Raw genomic sequence first — 15,401 nt, forward strand, 5'->3', positions numbered from 1 at the left:
TGCGGTCACTAAGCAGATACAAGTCGTGCGTATTTTGTTTTCAACTGGTAATCCACATCCTTGTTGGTTGCGACTTCTTGAACATCAGGGTTTTTGGCTAAACTTTGTTCTAACTTCTCTTTCCCGCCCCCTTGCAGCTCTCGTTGCACATCCATCAAAACAGCCCACTGCGCTTCCTTTTCAGGACACTGCTCCTCCAGTTTTGTGATTGCAGTAGTAAGGAAAGAGAAGTCATGTACAATATAGAGTTCATCTTGCAATTCCTGTTTAAGTGCAAGTTTTTTGGCTTCTTCTACAGCTGAGGAATCACTAGGCAAAGCATCTAAAAATTTCGATATTGTATGGAAATGATTGCAAATAAACACTGCAGCTTTTAACCATGTACCCTATCTAGCGAGGATGGGAGAGGGTGGTAGTGGAAGTTTCGTAATTTCTACGTACTTCTGTATTCTAGAAGGAGCCTTTTTCAGTATTTTCTTAATGCTAGAAACAAATTCGTTCACATATGTATATTTATCTTTAAGAGCTTCACAAACTCGATGCAAAGAATGAACAATGCGGATCACATGGTTTAAGTTAGGATACAGTACATTTTTGCAAATATGATTTCATGACAGGATTGTTAAGTTTCGAAAGAGGTATTCCACACGCTATAAATGTCCTTTCTGTCTCACTGAAAAATTCATTTGTATTTCTGGGACTCGAAGATGCAAGCGCCTCACCAATGAATTGCTGTCACTTCCCACCTTTACCATCTCGTAGTTCTTTATTCCTGACGTGCTTCCCACTTTGTAGATGCTGCACAACCCGAGTGTGTTGGTGTTTGTCATCTACAGCAATAGAAATATCACACACATCACACCTCAGAACAGATCCATCACTCTGAATGCCGCCACCGCTAAACTGTTTAACAATGTCCTGCAGTTTCACAACATTTACTCTATGTTTCGGCATGGTAAACAAGCAAATCCGATGCATCGATCACAGATTGCAGTTATCTTGCTAGCTGAGATGGGAGAAGGAAACAAAAACAAAACAGCTTTCCTACAACAAATCGTAAACAATACAGCATAGGACAAGAAGAGCACAACTTCTAGCAATTGTAACGCGTCATTGTTGGCACTGTTTAAAGTCTGCGCACTTACTACATTAACGTCCAAGAACTGAAGAAAGCCGGTTCATTGTTGTGCGGTAAACAAGAATCGCGTGCCAAGAAGCCGTGCCTCGAATGTGGGTGGGGTTAAACAGCGCGTGAGTTGTATTTTAAAAAAATGATAAAGATGCAAAAAGGGCGAAAAGGTGCAAAAAGTTCTGAGATTGTGAAAAAGGTGGAAAAGGTTCTGAGATTGTGAAAAAGGTGCAAAAAGGTGCAACCGAAACACCATCAGTAGAGTTCAATTCATGCTTATTTTGGGGATGAGTCACTTTTTTACCCATTTTCACACAAAAAAATTTAAGGTGCAGCACCTAAAATTCCTAGCTCTAATTATAAGATAGAAATTAGTGCTATACTAAGTAACATTATATCAAAGCTGATAGTGATGGATCAGTATACACCAGGGGTTCCCAAACTTTTTCGCTTCATGGTGCCCCTAGTGCTTCAAGATTTTTCCACTGTGCCCAAGTCAGAATGTCTAACACTTGCAATGCTCAGTTAGGTTGTTTGCCTTAAGTTAAAAAATAAACATATTTCAAATTCAGAAACATTTTATATGTAAAAAGTATCAAATAAGCACAGGTTTGGAACAATCGTATTTAAAACCACGTGTAGACTAAGAAACAAGTGTCATTTCAGTGAGAATATTGGAATATTTCGTGGCACCCCTGCAAGTCAGCCACGGCACACACTTTCGGAACCACTGGTATACACTGTTATCAGTGGCATGCAATCAGATTAACTGCTTAAATTTTATCTGAAAGTCAATAGCAGATAATTTCTATAGCACATTATTAATTTAGTTAGTTTCACTTTCAAGGTAAACTCCATAATTATTTTTTTTTACCCTGGAAAAAGGGGCCATTATCGGAATTTGAACAGATTTTGACCCACCTCAGACCCCCAATCATGAAGTTGCCTTAAAATTGTACATGGCCTTTTTTTGGAATGGCTCTTATGCCAAAATTACAATTATATTAATTAAATAATTTATTTTAGTTTAGTAGATAGACTTTTCATGCTTCAAATAATACTCCACGGTTGCAAATACTCCAAAAGATGTCAAATTTATTTGAAAAACCATAGCACCACACATCAATCAGCCTAATGAAACAACTGCATGCCAGAAACCTAAGTTCATGAATAAAACTTTATTTTAACAGTGGACATCCTCCCAATTACAATTATATCCCACAAGTGCAGTTACAACCACCGATTACAATCTACTTTGACACAACCAACAAACATGTGTTGCTTGAGGGTTTCATCAATCGAACGCAATCTCCTGTGGCCTGTCATGCTGCATGAACCGTTGCTGTTGATTGGCTCGTTCCCAAGTGGCATTTGTTACATGTCATTTCGGTCTAATATTCCCCTAAGATCTTGCATGGTTTGTCTGATGACAAAAATCTTTCTGGCTGAGTAGATATAGTTGGAGATAGCAATTTTTTTGGGGGAGGGGGGGAATTTACTTGAAATTTTCAACCTATTTTTTACCCTAAAATTGTTTCCTTCAAAGGGAATGCTATTTCCTGAGTCATTGCAAAGAGAATTTATTGAAAATCTGATGGTACAGACACAGACCACTGCAGCTGTGTATTGCAACACTCTCAAGAAACTTCGCCGAGCAATACAGAATAAACGACAAGGAATGCTGTCTTCCGGTATCATGTTGCTGCACAACACACAGCCACACACTGCAACTGCCACACAGTTGCTCATTGGGCTGGGAGCAGATGGACCACCCTCCATACAGTCCAGATCTCGCCCCTAGCGATTATCACCTATTCCTCTCCACTTGAAGACTTTTCTTGCTGGGAAACAATTCAACAGCGCCGATGAAGCCAAACAGACCATGACGGATTGGCTGTCTGACCTGGCGGCAGATTTCTTTGGTGAGGGTCTACAAAAGCTCATCTACCGCTATGATATATATATTTCATACAGCTAGTTCTTTTGATGTTTGTACAGAGTGGAATTAACTCAGCCCTAGTGAACAATGAAAGATGTGATTTTCCTAGGATATTCTGGATTAGTTTAAATGCAAAATCTTTCAAGTGGGCATTCTTTATGTTAAAGACATTTCACGTGTTTTAAGAAATGACAACTTGTGACCCACCACTCTCATATGAGGCATCACTAGCACATGCTTTGATTAGTTTTATCCTGTGGGCTTCCCGGAATTGTACATATTTTGTTGGTGAGAGCATTGTAAAGAAAAATGTTAGTCCTCACTACTCCATGGCATGTAATGCAATGCAGCAATTTTTTCTATTAGCAAAATCTGAGTTAAATATTCATTTGTCATTGCAACTGGAAATGTTTAACTTATAATCATTATTTGAAATGTGGATCTGATATGTACTTCCAATACTGTTGTAACTATGTGAATATAATTAACCTTAATGTTAAATGGTTTTGTTATTTAAAAAAATCATGATCATAATTTGAAGTAAAACAAAATATGCCAATGTGTTTGTGTTACCAAAAATAATGGTCAAAATATCAATATCTGCCAAACAACCATTTAACATAGGCTCCAAATCATCATTATGAATCAAAATACAATATTTAAAAATTAAACGTATCTTAGCTGACACTGTTCAGCATCAACTATAAATTTCCAGTCCCATTATTTCTACTACAAATTGATTTACACTATCCTTCCTATTTCTTACACCCAAACGGCTACAAGAAAGAGAAAAATCTAGGAAAAACAACACACTTATGGAATAAAGTTTTGGTATTACAAATATGAATAACGTACACATGGATAATTAATATACATAAGACAAGGTGGCTACTCCAGTAACAAGACAAAATTCTTGTATGATTCCAAGTCTTCAAGGATAGATTTTGCAAATTTCAATGTAACAATTTTATTGTGTGAGCTGAAAATTAGGTAAAGAGCTTGACTAATAATAAAGAAACCAAATCCTTACAAAATTCACACGGGGTACTGGTATTATGGAAGTTCAAATCTATTATATGCAATGTCGCTTCTTTGTTTGCTTCATTTCTGACATCTTCAAGACTAGGAAATTGGAGCAATTTAGATCTGATTTTTAAGGAGAAAACATATACACTAATATTTATACATGTTCTGATAAGAGCTGTTTAGAAAGAAGCTAACTTTCACGTTCACACAGACTCCACATTTTATTCCCAGAATTCAAGGAATTCTTGGTCAGTAGGACCCTTACGATGCTTAACTCCTCATGGAATAATACAAAACAATTTATTAGGTCCTTGAATATGTAGTTTTATGCAACATTTACCCCTTTGTTCAACTCACTAAAAACAAATTTCTCAAACTATTATGAACACTTCAACATATTTATTGTAACTTCAGACAATTACCGGACATCGCACTCGTCTCTCCAGCTTATATGTGTCATGCATTATTATGCCATAACAATGGAATCTTTAATTGTAATACAGCATTAAAGCTATCAGCACTGTTATAACAGCGTACAAAAATATGGAATGTGCACATCAAATAACACTTAACTGGGTAGAAGCTGATGATTTTGGCAAGTATTAAAAAGTGGAAAAGGCTGAATTTCTCACATGTTGCAACAAGAAAAAATAATAAAGCAAATATTCGTGCACAAGAATGCTACAATGCACTTAGAAAACGAAGGTATACTACAGTTACTCCTCAACTACAATATATTATTGTCAGAAATATATATTAAAAATAAATACTGAAACTTAGATGGTATTATACATATTAGATACACCATTACACCTCAGTGTTGAAAAAATTAACTTGCACTATGTATACAATCGATGCAGCTTCAATATTACTAAGCAAGAATGCTTATTCATGAAACCTGTATTGTAAATGCACTTTACTTTGCAACATAAAATCTTCCCAACATTACACATCTTTTCTCCATGCTACATTAACATATTTTATCTCTATCATGATCATATTATTCCCTGATTAATCATAGAATAAATTCTAAACTATAATTACAAAATATAAGGCATATTTTTGTTCACAATTTTTATCTGTACAGATTATAATCTTTAAAAAATTATGCCTTTCCTTACTGAATCCTCTCTACACATCAGCATAAAAATGTTTTCTTTTAAATTATTATTTTCTACGTTTCAATGTCAATATACACGTTAAAAAAACAAATTACTGCAAACTACAACATTACAGAAATAGTACTTACTGTATTACTATGGTAAACAATCTTTTTCCCACTGCACCACATACTGTCCTACAGTGCATGTAATAACAGTTTTGAAAGAGAACACTTTCATATTATTTCATACACTTTCATATATCTCTCAAAAAGTTTCTGCTGCTTTAAAAAACTTTATGACATTTAAAAAATAATAATAACTTCACTAATAAATTGGACATGAGTCTAGCAAACCCTTATCTTCTTTCTTGTTGAACTAAATTTACTGAATATTGCAGCAATCAGTGTAAATTAAATGTAAAATACACACAAAATAAGACATATGAAATGAAAGCTTTATGCAAAAAATAGACAGTGATACTTCAATACATGGATCTTGCAACACGGTGGGTATATTTGTGTACGAATCATTATTAGTTTTTCTTACTTCAACATTGCAAATACAATTATGCACAGCCTGTAAAAATACAGCATCAACTAATGGCAAGTATTGTGCCATTTTTCTTTAATTTTTCAACAAGCATCCATCAAAGAGGAACAACAAAATTACAGGTACAAAAATGAAATCAAGAGATTGTGAAATTCATTCTCCTTTGCTGTGAAAGACCCAAAACGTAGCAATTCTCACGTGGATAGCACACCAAGAGTATTGTCCCTGTTCAACCTGCCTATTGTGATGAATACTGCTAGTTAGTTCATGTGTTGGATTTGTTGCCGAAGCTGGTCAGGGTGATGATAGTGACCTTGGCTTACAAGGGTTGGGTGCAGTGGTGCAGGGAAGCATCGTACATGTTCTACAGACATCACATCTGCATCACTGTAACTTGATTTCAGGAATTTGTTGAGAACAGCAAATATCTGTGAATTTAGTACCTGAAACCTGCGTATACGATCCACCATCCGTTTCAAACGCTGGAAGTAAAATATAGTAACACAAATTGAATAACACATTGATACAAGCTGTCTGATAATTTCTTTGCCCTGAACTTTTATGCAATATGACATTACTGCTTCAAGTCCATTTCATGGTCAGATGAGCTCATCAGAACTGGATGCATAGATTAAATTAGCTGTGCAATGTGCCTCCACCCGGGATCAAACCAAGAACCCCCTTGTCTACAAGGCAATAGCATTACCAATACACTAATTGTATCCATGATAGCTCTTTTACTCTGTCCAGTATATTATCTATTACACCTACATGTTAAACCATGGATACCGGCATGCATGAATGAATTCTGTCAGTTGGTATGCAATCTTGAAACCCTATTTTTCAAAGCACATCTAAGTTGAATTTTCACTTTTGTTTTTTTCTTAGGGCTCTTTGCGTATTTTCAGTTTTCATCTCTTTACACTTTACAAAATTAGTGCCTGTAACAAATGTGTCAAATTCATTGTCCATTTAAAATTTCTTTAGGTATATTTGGTTTCAGTACAAACAAAACTCTTCTCATTAATTATTCTACACATTGTTCTTTTTGTTCTTGAGTCACCAGAAGGTTTATGAAATATTTCAGGATAGAATTTTCTAGATTCAAAAAATATTGTTTACATTAAATTCTGTGCATGCATTGCCGACAAGGAGACATTTCTAATGTGTAAATATACAGTAACCAATGGAAAATTCAGTTATGTTTAGGACTATTAATTTATTTCCACACAGTCATCATTTACATATGTCAGAGCAAGAATGAAATCTTCTAAATATGGGCGAGATGTTAAGGACTGAACCGATACTTGAGGATTGTAACAATTAAAATTTTTCAGAATATTTATAAATGCTAACATGTAAGTAATCCAACAGAAGTGTATCATTTCAATCTACCCAAGCCCTGGTTTATTCATAAGTTCACATATGAGAATAACAAAATAAAAATTAATAACTTGTAAGTTTATTAAGATATTTCCGTACAGTTTTCTTCTACCTACAGAATAACTCAAAAAGTTCTTTTACATATGTAATTTACCTCGATATGTACACCATTAGTTACATGACAGATGTTCAACCTATATTGAAGCTTTGTGCATGTGTTGTACAGCATTACTGGCATCACATTCTGGATGCGACGTCGTAGTATGACCAATGAAGGATTGGCCATACATTCACAAATACAAACAAAACACCACACTATTCCATTCAAGTGCAAGGCTCAATGATACCATGCTAAAATGACATGGGAAGCCATTTTGTGTAGTATCAATATTAGCAGAAATTAAGAGTAATGCCTAAAAAAAACCTAATGAACAGCTTAAAATCATGTTAAAGCCACAATCCAGAACAAAATAAGTTATCAACATGCCCAAGCCTTATCATATAAAATTTTTATTTACTCCCGTATTTTCAAGCGAACATTTGTGTAGGTTCAGAATAACCCCCTTTCATTGAAAATACCATTCATTTACCCGTTATAATAACTGTGCTCAAGAAACCCCAAAAATCGATGTTTTTTGGAGTAAAACAATCAAACAGTTGAAAAATCCCATCCTAGTCTGACACCTGGTGGTCAGACTTGGAACTGCTTGAACCAAGCTACCCAGGACTTGAGTCAGCCAATGGGAGCCTTCCCAGGCATGACGTCATGGCCAGGATGGAAAACTTCCTTTATTATCAATGTAGGAAGCCAACTTAGATTCTATTTTGTACCAGCTTTCATTGAGTAAAGATCGTGTCCAAGTAGTGTGTTATGTAGAAGCATAGTGAGTGAGCACAATGGCCTTGAAATCACTGGGAACTACCGATATAGTGATTCAGAGTCCCTCAAAAGCCTAGTATGGGCTCACATGGCAGATAACAGCCAGAAAAGTCGGGACTCGGGCATGCTAAAAAGTGGTAAAAATGGAAAATGCTGATTTTCCTTGCCACAAACATTTCGTGTTCGGCCACGTTGCTGTATAAGCTGAACAATCAGATGCAGAGAAAGAGGAATCCATCTCAATCTCAGAGTGGAACAACCATCCATCATCACCAGTACCCCCAATAGCTTGGAGAGGCTACATGAAGCATGGGATTGTGTGTTTCTGTGCCAGCAAATTAGGTTTTCCCCCAAGAAATTGAGCCATTATAGTTCAAAAGTGTGTGTGTAACAAAGGGCCCCAAGTCTGGTAAAACGTGCTTGTGTTTATGCCAAAGATGAGTTCCAGATATTGTAAGTAGAATGTTATCTAAGTGCTGAGTGTGTAAACATATACATAAATGTTTGTTTTTGCCTGTGATAATTCAAGATATTTGTCCTAAGTCTTAATGGCCAATAAATTTGTCATTCCAACGAGTTGCATCTAATTTTCATCCCTGAGTGTGAAATACTGAGAGTGCTCCACTAGTACCGTTTAAATTTAGGCTGAAAGTTCCTATAGATACCAACGAGTCTTCTTCCGAACACTCGCTGCTAACTGGGAACACCACACATCACACATGGGAGATGTGTGGCTGCGTAGAGTAGCTTGGGAGATATATTTCTAGGTTCATTTGTACCCTTCTGGCTATTGAAGATAAGTAGATAACCAAACCAACTTCAAAACCTAGAAGTATAGCTCCAGACCCATTGTAGTAGAACAGGAAGATTACAATCTCGTGTTTGGTACACTTGAGACTACTATGGGCATTACTCTGCTTGATTATTTTCTGTGGAGTTTTGTAAATTCTCAAGTGCACCGAACATGGTATCGTAATCTTCCTGATCTATGACGTCCCACTTGCTGCAATCCAGAATGTGATGCCAGTAATGCTGTACAAAATACTGGGATGGCTTCACATGACATTGAAGGCAGCTCTCTTGTGATTATCTGCAAATATCAAGCGAATAGCATCCATAGGGCCAGTGCAAGAACCAAATTTCCCAGAAAATTAGATTCAATACTTTTTTTTCATAGGTGCATTATTAATTTTAATAGTTTTCTTTCTTAAGTACTGAACTATTTTCAATTCCACTTTGCATGATTGTAGGAACATAACTGTGATATGCAATCTTTTTTATTCACTCTGGTTCATTGTGGTGACCATTGCAACCACCTGAATACTTTTGTGTAAAATTTCAAAATTTTTATTCTTCTTTTGTTAACTTTCATTTTTGGGAGAGAAAATTCTAGTAATTCTGCAATAAACAAAACTGATTTAATCTCTCTCTACAACAATCCAATCAGATCCTCAAAATTTTCTTGTGCGCATGCATGTGTGTGTGTGTGTGTGTGTATAGCAGTGCAAATGTGAAAAGCAGGCCCATGAAAGCCTCCCATCCTGAGAGGATTGTCACCATCACAAGTGGGCTATTTTACCATTATGATTACCTCGTATGTAAAGTCGTATCAATCCCTAAGATTGTATATTTATTTTTATTAAAGTCTCTCTGAACGCTTCACGATGACCAGGGCATTCACTTGTTTTTCTCAGTTGTCTCAACCTCTGAGGCATGTTTACAATGCATTGTGTTGTGCCATGCAAACCTCCTGAGCATTTAGGAAACAGGTAATACTTCTGGTTATAGAGTCAGCGGTTTGCATGGGAGCAATTAAATAACACGATTCGGCATAGAGGAAGAACTCGATGGCCTAGGAATATAGAGGTGAGACAAGCTGAGAGAGGACTGACTTTTGGGATTGAGTTGAGAGAGACGAGGTGGTCAGCAAGGCAGGTCAGAAGATTGTTAACTGATTTCAATTGCTCGACCTCCTTTTGCAAGGCATTAAATCTTGCTTCGATCCCAGAAGTAGGTCACGATTGTGCAGACTCAGCAGTAGCCAGATTGTTATTCTGCAATAAAATCTGCTGCTGTTGCAAAAGTGTTGGTGCACTGTGCAAAGGAAGGAATAAACTGTCCCTTTGATCTTCGCACCTCCACCACGTGTCATTCTAAAGAATGAGGGGATCTGAACCAGTTGTTTATGCAATTAATTGCTGGGGTGATGTAAATAACTCATCATTCATCCTCCTGATGAGACCACTCGTCATTGGCACGAAGTTATGAATATTTTTAGGCAAAATTGGTTGAATAACATGCTACAGTTGCAATAAAATTGTTTCATATTGGCATCAGTGGAAAACTGTAAGCACATTGGTTGGAATGAGTACGAGTATTGGGTTCAATGGGAGTCAATATGAGTATTGACATTGGTTCAGTTCTTCTTCTAAGCCCTGAAAAAATTCATACATACACATAAATGTTTTCAAAAAGTATACTCACAATTCCTTTGATATTCTCATCTTTGCCATCCACTCGTTGAACCCGTAAAATATGGTAGCAGAAATCGAGAGCTTCAAATCTCCGCTGCTGACCAAGCAAGACAACCATTGTGCAGCCGGCCCAGTTAAGACCCTCACCAAACAGTTCCCTGATGAAAGGGGAAAAAATGTAAATATGCATCAAAATGTTATGCCTAAATTATGAATGTGATGAAGCTGATTTCCAAAAGTATTAAGACTGATTTTTACGTTCCAAGGTTTCTACATTTTCCTGCATTATGCATCTTCATGATCCCAATAAAGCAACATGTTTTAAAATTTTCTCAGATTTTACACTTTCCCACATTTTTTTTCACTTGATTCCCTGGTAAACATAAAATTGAAGTTCCACTGTAAACCGAAACAGAAATCTGAATTTTATATATTGGACAAGGAAACTAAGAATTTTGTGTTGTTTTCTTGTAATGCTTCAGAAGATTTCACATTTATTTTTTTCTGATGCCAGCAAAATCTAAGGATATTTATAATATACAAATCAAGTTTTATAATATTTATATTTAGAATGCTGGAAATAGTACAGGAAAACCCCGTTAATACGATATTGGTTAATACGAAGTACCCTTTAATCCGAAGTTCTTCCCATTCCCCAGCCGATAAGATAGGATTTATAATGTATTTCAGTACGGATAAATCGAAATGCAGATAATTTTTAATACGAAGTTGTTTACAAGACCCTTCGACAAAACTGGTTGCACTTTATTCAAAGTAGACACCTGCATAAGTCGACAAGAGAAGATCGAATGTGGAGAGAGATTGGACGTTATTTTAACTTGACTTTGACATGTTTCCTTGTCCTAAGAGCTGCTGACAACTCGAGGGAAGCAGCCCGAAATGTCCGCTGGTCATTGACATTCTTTGTCAATGTGCATCGTAGGCCAAGCTCTTTCCCCGCTGAATGCGCCATCTTGGAAATATTCGCCACTGCCAGATGAGAAATGCAAGATAACATCGCAGGAATGTTCCAAAATACAAGACACGTGGCACCTGGAAGTCTCGCCCATCTGTCTAGCTCGGAGCTCGAGATTCAGCACTTTCCCGTGAGCAAGCAACTCTTGGCCTCGTATCAGACAATTTCCGGTAACCACTTTAATTCAAAACATGTTCTTTGTGCCCTGTAGCACTTCATAAAAAAGGGAAACTGTTACAGATAATCAAAGCCACATAGGCCAACTAAAGATCGTCAACCCGCTAATGAATTGCCATCTAGGTTTCCGCAAAAGTTTAAAGTTTACCTCGATGTTGTAACTCTCGTTTCCCGCTTCATACATTTCCCAACTGCGCCGGTCGTAAAATTTGCCAAAAAAGTGTTCTGTTGGCTGAGTGACTTCTACCTCTCTTCCTATCAGCAAACAAGGGGGAAGGGGAGGGGTTTCAATGCTAATTGTTTCGGCCACGATTTTCTTGCTCGTGTGCGCACACGTGCTGATTCCGGGCGAGGGTGGATCCCTCCTCCTTTCCTTTGTCGTCTAAAATGAAACAACCAGTTCTGAATACGGTCTTCAAAATGAACAAAAACCGTAGGATAAGAAAAAAAGTGACCCCCCTCCCTCAATGCAATAATTGCAGAACTCAGGTCCCTCTTTCTTGTTTGAATGCAGCTGTCTGGATAGGAAATATTGCCCGTGTTATTGTCTGTTACATGGTAAAACGTAAAGCAAGGTTCATTTCTTTTTCGTACTGCTGATAAAAGTTCGGTCTCCGACAATTGCGTTATCTTTAGAATGCAGAGGATTTCCCTTCTGCCACCTGCGCTCTAACTTCCATCTGGTCTCGTTGTTTTTACACTGCAGCTGGCACCAGTGTTTTGTCTAGTGTCTGCAAAGCTGTCGCTTGCCAATACGGCAATGATTCATCCAGCATGAAGGAAAAGAATAATTGTTTTGAATCTAGCAAAGCTGTTTTGATTTGACGATAATGAAATTTGATCTCCAGAAAGAAAAACAAGAGTTAAAACAACTTCATGATGCACATAAAGTTCAATTTAATTCGTATAATTGCTGCTTTTCTTCAGAACCATTCGCGTGGTTAAAAAAATTTTAAAAAAATAATTAAAAATCCCGCAATGCTCAATGTAGGAATGGACGCCAAGACCGATAAAAGAAAAGAAGTTATACAAGAGGAAAAGTTTTGGCGGAGCGAGTGTTTGACCTCCAGAATACTCCTAAACCCAACAATAAATTTTCGATTAACATGAGAGTAAATAACAATCACCCACTTTGATATCAGAAAATACGATAGTTTCGTAAAGATTGTTTTGAGTTCATTTTATGCTGATGAGCTAATCGGGACTAAATATACAGTTTAAAGTGGAATCCAATCCGGAGTGATTATCGAGTGTGACACTGTTTAATGTGTCCTAGGATATACATTCGGTGCAAAAAGATCGCAAGTTGCACGTTTCCTTTTTCAGAGCGGATTACAATGCAAGTTGAGAAAGAGTTTGGACTGCTCCCTGGAAAGGGGGAAGGGGGGGGGGGGATATGAAGTTGACTGAAGCAAAGAAATGTGACATTTTTTACAATGTGTTGTAGACAGGCGAACCAGAACGAAATTTACAGCCCCGAGTTTTTTTTTCTGGTGCCGAGAAAGGTTGTGTTGTCTCCCAAGAGAATCTTATCTTACCAGTTAATCCTGTAACGGACAATGTTCTATTAACCCACATAAAATCCAATATTTATTCTGTCCGATTATCTCCCGTCCTTCGCTCGGACCAGTGTGACTGCTGTCAAGATTCTTCTGAGTTTCGCTTCTTGCAATAAACGAGATTGTTTTCCTTTTCGTAGGTCTGTAGGTATCCATGCAAACTGGTTTCTTATGAACTACAATTGTAAGAATTTTGTGGAAGAGTGCACAACTGAAAGAAAATACAAGTTTTTTAAAAGACTTTTTTGGTGAAAACGTTTTCATGTTCTATTTTCCTTCCCACATGCATCCTGTGCATAACAGGTTGTATAACTATGCAGGATAAATGGTGTTACAGTGTCCTTGGAATCTTTGTGTCCGCTTAAGCTCAGTGTCCTCATTTTGTGTAACATTTTTTACACTTTCTTTAAAACTTACAATATTATTATATAGTACATACAGAGCTTTTTTCTGAGCTGCTACCAAGTATAAAATATCCATTGTAGGGGTAATTTATACTCTACTTTATTTACACCTGAAAAATGGGCGTCATCTTGAAAAGTTTGGATAACTTGAAGTCGTGTAATTCGAAGTTGACATTTTTTGGTCTCTTGAACTTTGTATTAACAAGGTTTTCCTGTATTATGTTTTTATCACGAATATTGCAACTCGTTAAATATAACACTTGGATTAAACACATCACTAGCATAAAGTATCCAACTGTCATATTTTGTGGCATCTAGTATACAATATATTTGCATGCACTAAGATTGGCAAAACATTTTAGAAATACAGTGGAACCTCGATTTCAGGGGAAAAAGCTGAACAAAATTAAAATCCGGGAGAATATAAAATTGAGGAAAATTTTACATTTTGCTATTTGGGACCATCAAGATTGAATGTATAATGCGGGAAAATGTAAAATCCAGGAACATAAAATAGGGGTTCTACTGTATACACACACGATTGAAGAATACGCTCTAGAAACTTCTACCTTATCTGAGCTTAAGTAGTTATGCGAAATAGTTCCTATTTTATTGAATAGTTGTCCTGTTACCAATGTTTTCACTTTCTTCACAGCAAAGTAAAAGGGACTACATTAAAATCCACATTTCAACTACAGGTTCTCCCTCAGGAACATTTTGATTAAAAGAGGAATAAATTTGAAGTTCACAGTTAAGCACTGGAGAAGTGGTTCAATGGCATCAGATAAGTGTATGCCATGCACTTTTGCCAAGTCATCTTAATCTATACAAGTGTACACGAAACATCCATCTACAAGTAATCTCACATTGACTTATTGTTTCAAGGTCAGCATGTGAATTTACAAAACACAGATGAGCTAAATGCTTACTTACTCAACAGTAAATTCAGTTTCACCAACAGGAATACAATAAACGAACTGCAATGCAGACCACAGTCTATGGAATTCAGTACATTCATCCACATTGATGACTCCATTGACAGCTGGGGGTCCCACCCACACTGGATCATCCAGATAACTTCGCAGCCTGCTCAAGACAACTTCAAATATGGATAAACCACAGCACAAGCGCTCTCTTGTCAAGAGGTCTCCTTCCCTAGCAATCATAGTTTGCTGAAAGACAGAATCCTTACATTAACAAGGCAGTAACACACAGTTCATGCAACGAATTATGCTAAATGCAAGAAGTGGTAAAAACCAATGAAACTTATGAATCTCAAAATTTAATTAAAGAAAAGAATCACTCATATGGCTCATGTCACTAATACAGTGTGTTTCAAAAGTTGCATAACCCAAATTTGAAAATTTATATCATGAAAACCGTATGAGATATTTACACCGAGTTTTCTGCATTATAAAGCCTCATCCATTGAGATATTTCTCAATGCTTAACATTATCACTTTACTCCATACAGAAAATTAGATAAATTTATAACTGGCGGAAGCGTTAAAATTTTTCCAGAAATGCACTTTTGAGTGACAAAAAGATATAAGAAATTAATAGGGCTATAATTAGATGTCTGATGACTGATGCCATGCAAATCTGTCATTTGCGACCAATTGCATTTGCTGGATTTATGACTGGCAGTTTTATTGGTCGAGTGAAAAAGTACCATTTTTGGGACATAGCTCCGTAGTTTGCAACACAGCAGGTCGTAATTTTGCCAACAGACGCACGCAATATGTGCTTAAATATTGGCCATACATTTACGTGAAAAATCATAAATCATGATTTTATACCGA

The 15,401-nt window shown here is 36.7% G+C and overlaps 1 protein-coding gene across 4 annotated transcripts in view; it reads right to left on the bottom strand.

Moving 5' to 3' along the window:
- Window positions 1-1,247: 1,247 nt before the first annotated feature.
- Window positions 1,248-15,401, bottom strand: part of Cyfip (Cytoplasmic FMR1-interacting protein Sra-1) — a 78,041-nt gene continuing 63,887 nt past the window's right edge. For 3 of the 4 annotated variants that reach the window (XM_083144643.1, XM_083144649.1, XM_083144629.1), the window contains 3 exons: window positions 14,533-14,771; window positions 10,494-10,641; window positions 1,249-6,228 (listed from right to left, as the gene is read on the bottom strand). In XM_083144643.1, the coding sequence (XP_083000769.1) occupies window positions 6,007-6,228; window positions 10,494-10,641; window positions 14,533-14,771 (609 nt within the window). In that variant the 3' untranslated portion in view covers window positions 1,249-6,006. Of the gene's footprint in view, window positions 6,229-10,493; window positions 10,642-14,532; window positions 14,772-15,401 lie in introns of all 4 variants that reach the window. The other variant, XM_083144637.1, reaches the window with a different exon arrangement.

Source organism: Lepisma saccharinum, chromosome 1 (genome assembly GCF_977018435.1).
Source record: "Lepisma saccharinum chromosome 1, izLepSacc3.1, whole genome shotgun sequence".
NCBI classification, from domain to species: Eukaryota; Metazoa; Arthropoda; class Insecta; order Zygentoma; family Lepismatidae; genus Lepisma; species Lepisma saccharinum.